General features: G+C 41.8%; 1 protein-coding gene across 1 annotated transcript; it reads left to right on the top strand.

Moving 5' to 3' along the window:
• The first annotated feature begins 2744 nt into the window (after positions 1-2744).
• Positions 2745-9295, top strand: LOC139223794 (neuronal acetylcholine receptor subunit alpha-2-like). The gene is made up of 8 exons (XM_070855789.1): positions 2745-2811; positions 5301-5452; positions 5615-5659; positions 5755-5864; positions 6734-6953; positions 7795-8297; positions 8619-9075; positions 9170-9295. Exons 1-8 carry the CDS (start codon positions 2745-2747, stop codon positions 9293-9295), a joined length of 1680 nt encoding a protein of 559 aa, XP_070711890.1.
• Positions 9296-12690: the final 3395 nt, after the last annotated feature.

Raw genomic sequence — 12690 nt, 5'->3', positions numbered from 1 at the left:
CAGAGCTGAGACGATGATCAATTAGAAAGACAGTGAGTAGGAGTGGGACAAACTATTTGCTCAGAAAAACCTTTTGTGAACTGATTAAACATTAACATTAAACATTAAACGGATCTAATGTGTAATAAAAGGGATATTACGTGAAATATGCCAGACAATAATCATTGAACATTTTAAATTAACCATATACACTTACCTGTACCTCAGATGCTAATCTTTACCATTATATTTTGTTTATATTTGCACTCTTTCCTACTTTAAAATGCAACTGCTAATGTACTAGATGTACATTAGCAGTTGCATGTTCTCCAGGAAATTAGGACGCTTATGAGTTAAAAAGGCACAAAAAAACAACAGATCTGAGATGACTAGATGTGTGGGTGGCTGACAAAGCCGAGCAGAAGCAGATAAACCTTGGAGCATGAGCCTGTGTGAACAACAGACGTTTTGTGGGTGAAAGCAGAAGTGCCTCCATCCGTAGGCGATGTCACATGGTGATCACATCCAGCCAGAAAGCAACAGCTGAGCAGAACAAGCCTATTTTTTCTGTATTTTAAAGCAGCACAGAGGTACCTCTTCCTCTGGGTTTCCATCAGTGGGGCTTATTCCTCCATCAGCATGTCAGGCTCAGGGCTGCTGCAGCTGTCTCCACTGGATTCAGACCTACAAACAAACAAAACACTCCTATTATCTAAAAACAAACACCCCTGCTGGCTCATATGTAGCTGTCAGTGCAAACAAAGTCATGGGGGGGGCGATACCAAGCGTCTGTTAGCTTGTGTCGACCTGTTTTAGAAGGGAAACCCTGTCAGGAAAGCCCCTAAAACTGGACATACGAGGCGGCATGTAAGGTTTCACTTTCACACACCTGTGGCAGGTGTTGCTAGCTGCTCTTAGCTAACAAGTTAACGTTAATCTCGCTAGCTAACATTAGCTAATCAGCCCCTTGCTAACTAGCCCGAACCACAGGTGTCTCTTCCTCGTTTTCGTGGATAAAAAGCGTCTCTTTTCTTACCAGCTGGCTCCACACGCCGCTCATTGAGCTGCTCAGTCAGACAGGGAAGCAAATCATGCGTCCGTGGAGATGTTTGGCCGCTAAACGCCGCAGGAAGTCGTTTCGCCTCCTGATGTTGACACAGACAGCAGCCGCTAATGTCACAGATCGTCTATGATTGAGAGGCTTCGCTCTGCAGCGGCGACAAGTGTCTTAAAGTGGTACTACGCACATTTGTAGGCTATAAAACCACGAAAATGTAATCAAAGTATCAAAAATTACAGCATAAAAATGTCTCCTGTGGCTGTTATACTATTACTTATCATTATATATTATGGGAAAGCATTTTTAAAATAAATAAAGGCATTAAAAAAGATTTTTAAAATACAAATGTATAGTACAGTGCACAGTTTCTTATTAATTACTAAAGTCACTGATTGGATACAAATCTGTATTTCCTTTAAAATATAAAATTTAAGCCATTCTTTGGGACACCAAAACACCAGCAAAGTGGGACCTCTTACCGTATTCCTCCTCTCAGGTACCGCTTCACCACCAAAGAAGAGTTCCTTCCTCTTCTTCTTCTCTTTCTATTTCTGCGTCAAAACGTACTGGACTCACTCAAAGCGCCACCTAGTGGTAAAACCTTGGCACCCACAGAAGATAATCTACTAAATTGTGAAAATTGCAGCTTTGAAAAACATTGGAATTATTAACAATGACTGCAAGTAAATAAATAAAGATTAAAGGCCTATTTGAAATTGAACTGACTGATTGATTAGAGGCTGGGACAGGTGTTGTGGACATTTCTTCAGAGGAGAACATTTGTTTGCGTTTAAATACTTATAAATAGTAATTTTCCTCCCGCTCCCCTGTGTATATAACTGTCTGTCTGCAGTGACCTATGTGCACCACACAGGGCATTTTGAGATACTTTTACATTCTTCTTACTTCCTGGATTCTTCGCTGGTTAGCTTAACAGCGACTTTTCGTTTTCACACTTTATTCTTTATACAGTTCAGTAAACAAATTAGATTTAAAAAAACATTAATTAGTTAGACTTAAAGGTGCTGACAGGCGGATTTTAGTACCTATAGGCAGATCCAGGCTAGCTGAATTCACCTGCTTCCGGTTGCCTTTGTGCTAACGCTAAGCTAAATTAGCCGGTAGCATTAGCTTCATATTGTTAGCATACATTACATAAATGTGTAGCTAGCTAGTGGTGGACGATGTATTCAGATATTTTACTCGAGTAAAAGTACAAAAAAATAACATCATCAACATATATGCCTGAGGTTAGAAAAGTATATATATTATTATTACTGGGTTATAATTAATGAGACAGCTGTACAGTAAAGGTAAGGCTAATTTTTATTACTTTACATTCTGTTGGCTAGCTAGCTATAATGATAGCTATAATAATATATCATAATTTGTTAGTTTATTTATATTTTGCATTGCATATGTACTATGTTTACCCCCAAACCCGGAAGTGCAGTAAGAATATCACAGGAATATTAAAAGCCGTAAAGAGTAGTAATGTCTCCATGAGCCCACAGAGAGAGAGAGAGACAGAGAGAGAGAGAGAGAGAGAGTCACAGGAACACCTTGTGATGGATACCGTTGGTGGGAGGTTGTGACTGAGATCCTGTTGGCAGACGAGCAGGACAGAGGAGCGATGGTAAAAACAAAGGCTGCACACTTCTGAGACAACCTGAGCTTCTTCCCAACAAAACCTGGAGCCGCTGAAATGGAGCAGAAAAGGGATTTAAGGCGGACTGCAGCACTTTACTGCTGCTGGATCCTCATCAGCTCCAGTGAGTGACACACTGCTTACAGCTGCTGGCTTTGTTATATATATATATATATATATATATACATATATATATACACTTTAGGACTAATGTCTGTTTCTATTTTAGAGGCACCTGAAGCCAAACTCCTTTCACAATTTTATATATTTCTGCATCTGCAAGAGATTTTTTAGTGACTTTATAATGTTTGGAGCGTGACTCTACCTTCTGTAGTATCATATAAGAACTAAGCGATGATTTCATGGGGACCTGAAGCATCTCAGTCTCTCATAACAACCTTTTAGTCACATTAGTAGTGGTTATATCCATGTAAAACTGAAATACTCTTCCTCTGCAGAGTATAAAGTGACACACATGCTTAACAAAGGACTCTCATGATTAACAGAGTGGTTCTTTTATCTCCTGTAATAGTGATCTGACCTCCTGTGCTATCATGTAGAGACTTTAATGCATTTTTCCAACTCTTATAACAGTACAATTATCATATCCTTGTTGTGTCCATCGCATTTTTGCAATACAAAAGACACAAATTAAATTTAAGATAGGATCTGGGCACAAAAAGACAAATTATATCAACTGTAATAAAGTGAAAATAAATAGCACGCAACAAAAGCGAGATGTTGTCTGTAACATTGAAGCATAATTTAGGATGAATGCACCAAACAATGCCTCTGGCAGTTATTAATCACTGTACAAGTCATACCGATGAAACGTTTGACATCTTTTACATGGAGCAAATTCCCTAAAATTTCAAATTTGATAACAGTGATAAACGATGTTTATTCATCTTAGTTGTGATCATGTTTTTATATAAAACTCTCTGTAACCATTTAAATGATAAAAAATCAGTTTAGGTGTCACTTTTAACTTGACTGTTGATCAGAAGTTGATCAGAAATGACTTTAGGGGATATAAAATGTTTCTACTTGTACTGAACAACAACGTTTCTTAGTCAAACTGAGTAATAAACGAGACAAACACACAACACTTGATGTTGCAGTGACTAGGAAGAGTCGCCTCTGGTTATTAATCCTTTACAAACTGAATCAAATATTCATGACTTGTTCTGCTGATGCCACCAAAAAGTACTGCCGTTAAAACAAGCACAATTAATGTGAGAAAAGATGCATTTTAATGACCGATTACTTATCACACGTCTGGCATAGAAAGGGAACAACTGGACAAGAAAACCTGTACTTTTCTGCGCCTGAAGGTTTGAACCAGAATAATTTGTTGAAAATAAGATAAAGCAGGCTAGATATCATAAAACAGGGAGCTTATGTGCAGATATTAGTGTTGGGAAAAGTCTGTTTCTCCTCCACTGGCAGAGCCTCACCTGAAACAACATTTTGTCAGATATAAATAGCCAATATAATCACCAAAACTGGCATTACACACATGTGCACAGTTTGTGCTCTTGGCTGGCTGTTTCTTACACTGGCTAATCCCAAATTGCTTGCTGGAGATGCCAGATCGCTTGCCAAAGTTCAAAGCTGTGCATTCAGAGGGAAGGAGCGATGGCTGGTCCTAAAAGTGAACAGGAGAAAGACAAAAAAGGTATTTTATCACAAGCTGCCTTGTGACACCCGACGCAAACGGGGAAACGCTGGGAATTAAAGAGGTTTATTTCAAGCATGAAATTATGACAAGTTGGCTAAGTGTTGTTCAATTATCTCCAATGATTTTGCTGTGTAACATAAAGATAAATCACAGATCCCAGTCTGAATCTGTGAGGTTTTATGAACAATACAGTTCAGATAATTGCTTTTTCTAGAAATAGGACACAGTATTTATCAACTGTGGCAGAAACAGGGGAATATAGAGGGGTGAAAGGGGGGAACAGCCCTTTAAAACTTTAAAAGGAGAGTGAGATGAGGAGATGCTGAAGATCAGAGACACGAAGGAACTAAGGATGGGCTGAAAACTAAATGAAAACAGCACAAAGGACACTAGGAATTAGTTGGAGTGCTTAAGAAAGAAGATTTTATCCAACCACAGCTGAAAGGGCCACAATTTAAAAAGTGATATGAATCACCTTGTTAAAAAACAAGCACTTGAGTTTGGAAATTTAAGTTCCATATAATTGCAACAAGAACATCTCAGTGTGCTCAATAGACAGTAGTTCCACACTTCCACACTTTATCCAGCCTAAATTAATCTAATATCTAATCTCTGTCATTATTCATGCACTGCAACTGCTTTATGTTTCGTCTGTATCTCTGTCCATTATGTTTCTTACTTTTCTAATTGAACTTTAAGGTTATTGTTAGGAAAAATATATGATATTCATTGCTACGAAGGCCAAGCGATCGTAAATTAGACGGCAAGGAAATTGTGCATGACTAAAAGGTGTATTAGGATTGTAATCATTATGATTATTCACCTTCCTGTGTGTTATTTATATTTTAAGACCCTGAAATCCAAGTTATTATCTGTGTGATCAGACATTTTGCTCCGGTAGTGATCTCTCCTCCGCCCTGTGTCTCCGTCAGCGCTGGCCGAACACTGGACTCGTGTTCACACCGAGGACGAGCTCTTCAGGACCCTGTTCGGGGGCTACAGCAAGTGGACGCGGCCGGCGCGAAACATCACCGACGTGGTCATCGTCAAGTTCGGCCTCTCCATCGCACAGCTGATAGACGTGGTGGGAACACACACGTACACACACAAAACAACTGACCCCACCCCATTCAGAAATATTAATATTCAGCACTTATTTGGTTTCTAGATAAGAATCTAAATAAATGTCACACACACATATATGAACACAGACGCCACTCATGGGCTCTTTTTGGCTCCTAAACAGGATGAAAAAAACCAGATGATGACGACCAACGTGTGGCTGAAACAGGTAACAGGAAACTCACCTTTCATTGTAGAAAAATACAAATAAAAAAGTGGTTTAAGCGACATTTCTGTCACAAAACTGTCTTAAAACCTGTGCAGGAGTGGACTGACTACAAGCTGCAGTGGAGTCCCTCCGATTTCGACAACGTGACATCCATCAGAGTTCCCTCTGAGCTCATCTGGGTGCCGGACATCGTGCTGTACAACAAGTAAAAACACACACAGTCACACATTTAGCACCAAACCACTTCAGCAGCACAGATCCTCCTTATTTTTCCACTTGTGGATAAACATTTTCTTTTAAAATAGAAGTTTAAGGAAGCATGTCAAAGTGAAGTGAAGGATAAGAGGAACTGTCGTGTGTCTTGACCCCTGAAAAGAAGTCTAAAATAAAAGGTTTGGAGTCGTTTTCTGGATATAAAATCCATCCTCAGATGAACACACATACACACACAGACATCCAAGGACACACACCCTGTACTCCGCCGGACACGGATTCTCCGTAGGCGGAGGTGGAAATTATCTGTAGTGATCAATTACCTGCTTGATCCATAACAGCGTCTTCATCCGCTGAAGAGCGTTATGAGGAGAGAAGGTCACTTATATGGAGCCAAACAGCCTCCTGCACATTCCTGCATGCCAATCGGTGATACATGCAAATTATCCTCTTGAATAAATTACTCTGATTCCTGCTGCGGCTGTACAGCGATCTTGCATCATACAGTTTTAGTCTGGTTTCCTCTCCTCAGGGCCCGAGGAAGTATTAATTCTGAAATTCGTCTGGATGGAGATGAAACTTTCTCCTCCTTCAGCATTTGTTTAAATGAGCTTGCATCATGAATAAAGTGCCATTAACATTCAGCCATCAATTATTAAACATCGCCTGTGTAAAGTGGGCATCGCTCCAGGTTTATTGATTCACCTTTTGAGTTCGAAAGATAATGAGCCGGAAACTCGGGAGCCTTTCTGAACACAAAACCACTGAAAATATCATCTTTTTATCCAGATAACGCCTCAATTTTGGTGACAATTCTCTTTCTTTCTTGTCAATTTTCAACTTGTCGTCCTCGTTTTCCAGCGCAGACGGAGAGTTCGCCGTCACCCACATGACCAAGGCTCATCTCTTTCACACCGGTCGCGTCCGCTGGGTGCCCCCAGCCATCTACAAGTCCTCCTGCTCCATCGACGTCACCTTCTTCCCTTTTGACCAGCAGAGCTGCAAGATGAAGTTCGGCTCCTGGACCTACGACCGGGCCAAGATCGACCTGGAGCCCTTCGAGAACACAGTGGACCTGAAGGTGGGAACGCATGGACGCACCTCCGCTGTTTTTTTCCACTCAGTGCCTCTTCCCCTCCTCTTGTCTACGCCTCACACACGCTCTTTTCCAACATTTAGTTTTGCAGGAGGATGCCAGCTACACTTTGTGGCTGCTTACTTTTGAATTAACAGAAAGTTCTGATCATTGCTAGCAAACAAAATGCATAGATTTGTTTTTTCAAATTAAAACGCCTCTCAAATCCGTGAGAGGTTCCTCGTGTTTAAAACACACTGCTTTGCTCTCAATTGACGTCACAAACTTCTGCAGACAATTTGAAGGTATAAACTTAATTTGCGTTCCTTAATTTACATTCTGTAAATTCGATGTCGGCCTGTTTGGTCTTGACTGTATAAAACGTGGACGTGAAGAGTGAAGCCAATGCTGAGGAGCTTCTGAGAAAATGAACCAACTTCTCTCCTGATTTATCAGCTCAGTAAACATTTTCCTGATGAGTTTCTGGTCTCAGTCGCTAGTTTACTGTCTTCTTCAACACAGCAGGATGTTCATTTAGTAAATTATGGTCCCATTTAGAGGAAAAATAGACCAGGAAGAGGGGAGAAGTTATTATAGCTCTATAGCTTGAGGGGGACATGACTCAATTTCCCAGCAATCCATCCAGTAATTGCTGTAACATTTTCACTGAGAATCACAAATGTGAACCTCATGGTGGTGCTACAGGAGAAGCGGGAGGATCACAGAAGTCAGTAGGATTAATCCTCTGTGGACCATGAATTCCTGCACAAAATTTCATGTCAAATAGTTGCTGAGATATTTCAGCCCTCCCTCAAACGTGAACGCTAAAAGGAAATCAAATTTCTAGGATTACTGGGAGAGCGGAGAGTGGGCAATCGTCAACGCCGTGGGCACCTACAACACCAAGAAGTACGACTGCTGCCGTGAGATCTACCCCGATATCACCTACTATTTTGTCATCCGCCGCCTCCCGTTGTTCTACACCATCAACCTCATCATCCCCTGCCTCCTCATCTCCTGCCTCACGGTCCTCGTCTTCTACCTGCCGTCCGACTGTGGCGAGAAAATCACGCTGTGCATCTCCGTGCTGCTGTCGCTCACCGTCTTCCTGCTGCTCATCACGGAGATCATCCCGTCCACGTCACTCGTCATCCCGCTCATCGGGGAGTACCTGCTCTTCACGATGATTTTCGTCACACTGTCCATCGTCATCACCGTGTTCGTGCTCAACGTGCACCACCGGTCGCCAGAGACTCACACCATGCCGCGGTGGGTACGGAGGCTTTTCCTCTCGGCGGTGCCACGCTGGCTGTGCATGAAGCGTCCAGACCACAACCTCAGGCCTGGGAGGTGAGAAACCTGTCAGTGAGTAGAAAAAGTACTGAAACTATAAAGTAGTGAAAACTGTCATGGAAGTTCTGGATTCACCAACTTGTATAATTATTCCGTGATCAAAGTGGAACCAGTATTTTGGCCAAGCTGTGAACACAACGCTGACATTTGTCATAGCAACTGTTCAGTTAATGTGGCAAACTTGATCCATTCTAATATATATAAATGCATTGACACAAAGCCCTTACAAACATGCTCATATTTCTTAAAATAAGTACAAAGTAGCTACTTGTGTTGAAAAGTGTCGTTGATGTTCACAGACTCACTTTGTTGTCTCAGGCGGCACCACCCGACCAATAAACTCCTCCCCGTCCGGACTCCAGGCCTCGCCCACAGCACATCCACCTGGATCACTCAGGAGTCTGACGTCGATCTCCATGGTTACCAGGATGACGACGGTTGCCCCAGCGGCCACCAGCTCGACTCCATGGATGCCGCAGACGAGATGCACTACTGCGATCTCCACGGTTACCCCGAGGCGGAGAACTCGGAGAGGTTTGGGGTAAAGATTACCGGTCGGATTTCTTCCCTCTCTCCTCCTTCCCCTCGCTGTCTCGGTTACACCCTCCTCCCTCAGGGGCGCTCCACGCTCAGCTTGGACTGGGACACCCCTCCCGTGGAGCGTGGTTCGATCCAGAGCCCGTCGGCCTCCGTTCTGTCTCCCGCGGTGGTGTCGGCCCTGGAGGGGGTGACCTACATCGCGGAGCATCTCAGGGCGGAGGATGCAGACTTCTCAGTGGGTGATGAAGTGATGATTTTTGAAATAACGATTATTATCAACCCGTCCAGTGACGTTTAAACCAATTTGCTCTTCTTTTCCGTCTCTGCAGGTGAAAGAAGACTGGAAGTACGTCGCCATGGTTGTAGACCGCATCTTCCTGTGGATGTTCATCATCGTGTGTCTGCTCGGGACAATCGGACTCTTCCTGCCTCCGTGGCTCTCTGGGATGTTTTAGAGCCACTCTGAACATCAAAGAATGAATTAAACAAGTAAATGAATGAATAAACTATCCAGGACAAAGCACGGTGGCATGTATGCATGTATAGGGAAAGAAGAGACCGCTGATTTCCCTCTATTTTGACCTAAATAAATGAAGAATTGAGGAGTATAATTAGGGCTGCAACAGTCATTTACATTATCCATTAATCCGCCTTTTTGTCTTTGGTTATCAGCTGTTTAATACTAAATCTCTAAAATGCACAAAAACCAATGAAAGCTGATGCAGAGTTGAACTATTTTCACACATGGATTCAAACTTTGTCTCTTGGTTCGAGCACAATCTGGTTTTTCTTTGAATCGAGGACTTTCCCTCTTATGACACAGGCTTGCTAACAGGTGACGCTAATGTTCACAGAAGAAACAAAGAGGAGAAAGACTGAAGTTGTGTAAAAAGGCCGACGACAGCAAAGGACAGAGGATGTGATGTAAGTAGTCTTTGACTCTGACAGGAAACAAAACAAACTCATGTCACGTAAAAGGAGAAGAATCTAAATTGTGGCTTTTTCAGCTGTGGCGTGAGTGGGAACACTCAACTGCACAGAATGTCATCCAATTATCAACGAAGCGGAGAAGATGAGAGAAAAAGGAAGAAGAAAGATGTAGAATGATGAGAGAAAAAGAGAAAGTCCCTTAATATATAACCATTAAGGCCTGGATTGGCTAATTACGCTGAATCAAAGTAGCTGTCAGTCATAAGACACTATATCTTCACCGGGGTCTTCTTCATCATCATCAACATGATATATTCAGGTCGGCCATACAGCATTTTTCTCCACAGCACGTAAATGAAACTTCCACTAAAACGGGATGTTTAGCTCAGATAACCACAACCTGAGCATGTGAGGTGAAAACATGAAAAACCATCAGTGGTTACAAGGAGCTCGAGGAGGTGGAACCAACCCGAGTGTGGCAAAATAAATCTCTGAGTCATGAGGGGATTCACAAGTTAAGACGTGTTTTTTACGTTTATTCTGGCAGATTTTAAAAAAAGTTTTAGGACTTTTTTGAGTTTTATGAGTTTTTTTTTCTCCATTGAAATAAAACAAACAAACGAACCATGTAATGAGAAAATGACTTATTGTATTCTATGATTCAGGAAACACTAATGAATGAATGAAAAAGGGGACACTGGATATTAAAATGACAAATTATATTGTCCAGTGGCAGTTTGAAGATGAAAAATGGAACTGACTACAATGAAACAACGATAAAAAAAAACAGAACTAAGGAGGAAAGTGAGGATATAATGTGGAAACTTTGGAGCCTTTAATGGCTCTGAAGGTAGTTTGTCTGTATTCTGGAGAAGACGCCCCCCCCCCCCCCCCACACATCTTACGTCTAATTCAGTTAGCTTTAAATCTTATTACACATCAATGTGGTATCATCTCATTCTAACCTTCTCAGACACCACAGATCAATTCAATAGAATAATGAGCACAATGATGATGAACTTTTCCATGTAACAAACCTTGGAAAACATCATGTCATATTCTATTAAGAGTTGCTAATAAAACAGAAGGCATGAAACTGAATGAAAACTTTGTTTTAGCTCAGCTGAAGGTTCACTTAGGGCCACCGAAGAGAAAACAAAAACACTTCAGTCATTTCTTTAAAAGCACAAGAAAGCCGGTGACAGAAAGAGTCTCTGACACTTGACCTGGCCTTCGTTTCCTCTACACTGACCACGATGCCTGGATAGATCCATCCGTGTCCTCCCTCTCCCTCATGACGTGGCTTTTAGAGGCGGCAGTAAGCTTGAATGAACTCATCGTCTGATTCTCAGCATCCACTGAAATCACATCGTTTCACACTCGCAGGATAACCTGGGTGGGATTCATCACGCATGTCTTCGCTGAGCTGACGATGAGCTGGGTCACACAGCGCTGACAGCCTTTCATGGCTGCCAGAGCTGAGAACAACAAGTGCATTTGTTGCTGCCTCCATCAGACGCTCTGAGCTGCAGATTTATCGCGCAGAAAATCTAATTCTGGATCAAATGCGGCAAGTGTGAAAGTCAGGCAACAAGCACTGAAACAGACTTGTGTTTTAAAATTAGACTTAAAGGATCAGTTGGTAACTGGCTGCATCCTGACATTGGTGCATAAGACAGGTAATCTGTGACTAATGAGGTTGTTTGGGCTCCTCCCGGTGCTCCTAATGGGATTTGCAAGAATCAAACGCACCTCAGGAGGAGTATTTCTTCATGTGTGTGTGAACACACACACTTACACACCACCTCTAGCTACTCTAATGCAGTCTAATGCAGTAGGAAGGCAATAAAGCCTCCCTTCATGATGGTTATAATGTTCAGTTTTCTAAAACTGTCTCAGAGAGGTGGAGATTCTGTAGATAGACTGGAAACTGAAAGCGAACAGATTTGTTTTTCCAATTTTGGTTCAAAATAGGAAAAAAAAAACAAAACTTCAGTTTCTGGTTTCAAACAAAATAGCAAATTATGAACCTTCTGTCGTCTGTTACTCATAAAGGGATGATGATAAAAGGAACAACAGACTGCTTTTTGATTCTGACACCAAAAATGTTGTCTGGTTTTGAACCAAATAGCAGATTTACTTTTTCTCCGTATTCAAACTACAAATGAATTACAGGTTATCCGACGATACACAGACTTTTAAAGGAGGCCAACATGGTAATCAGCCTAAATGTAGAAGTGTAAAACATTGTACCTCCATGCTGGCAGTATTTGTGTGTAGCTTTTACACACAGCCTTTCCTTGAAAACTGCTAGTGATGAAGAAATGACCTCACTTGTTCTTTTGTTTACTGTCTCTCAGCCCTACTTACTCCCTCCAAGTTTATGCAAGTTGAACACGATGCATTGGATTGAATAACAGAGGGTTTGTTTTCTCATAAATTCCACTTTTTATTTGGAAAAGATGTCAAGTGCGGTTTCCTGTTTTAAAAATTAGCATAGATAAAAAAGTCACAGTTTTTCCAGGATGTTATATGTTTGTCAAAAGTGACTGAAAACCATCACAGCCTTAGCTAACCCCCACCATCCCTAATCACTGTGAAACAAATGAACTATTTTCAATTTTAAAGAACTCAAAGCTCAAAGGGTGGTGTCTTTTAAGGCTCACATATCTCCATAAACCAAAACGACAAAACAGCATTTCCCAGCAGTGGAGGGAGGATCTTAAATCCTAATTTAACATGGTTACAACAGAGGCGTCTTACTCAGGGGATATTCGAGGGTAAAACTTAATCTGGCTCGTACGGACACCACTGAGGCGTCCAGGTTTGGACCCAGAAGCACCACCTGCAAACCAAGCAGATGAAATGTGGATGAGCGGCTGAGAGGAACATGTGGAAATGGGCCGGTAGACAAACTGCA

Source organism: Pempheris klunzingeri, chromosome 24, assembly GCF_042242105.1.
Source record: "Pempheris klunzingeri isolate RE-2024b chromosome 24, fPemKlu1.hap1, whole genome shotgun sequence".
In the NCBI taxonomy this organism is placed as follows: domain Eukaryota; kingdom Metazoa; phylum Chordata; class Actinopteri; order Acropomatiformes; family Pempheridae; genus Pempheris; species Pempheris klunzingeri.
The sequence above is the reverse complement of the archived record's forward strand: the minus strand, read 5'-3'. Positions and strand labels throughout refer to the sequence as shown.

What these genes read in the sequence shown, in the direction of transcription:
- LOC139223794 (XM_070855789.1), top strand. Translation starts at nt 2,745, where the DNA reads ATGGAGCAGAAAAGGGATTTAAGGCGGACTGCAGCACTTTACTGCTGC. An exon ending in CTGGATCCTCATCAGCTCCA is followed by an intron (nt 2,812 to 5,300) that starts GTGAGTGACACA and finishes TGTCTCCGTCAG; the next exon opens with CGCTGGCCGAACACTGGACT. An exon ending in CCAACGTGTGGCTGAAACAG is followed by an intron (nt 5,660 to 5,754) that starts GTAACAGGAAAC and finishes AAACCTGTGCAG; the next exon opens with GAGTGGACTGACTACAAGCT.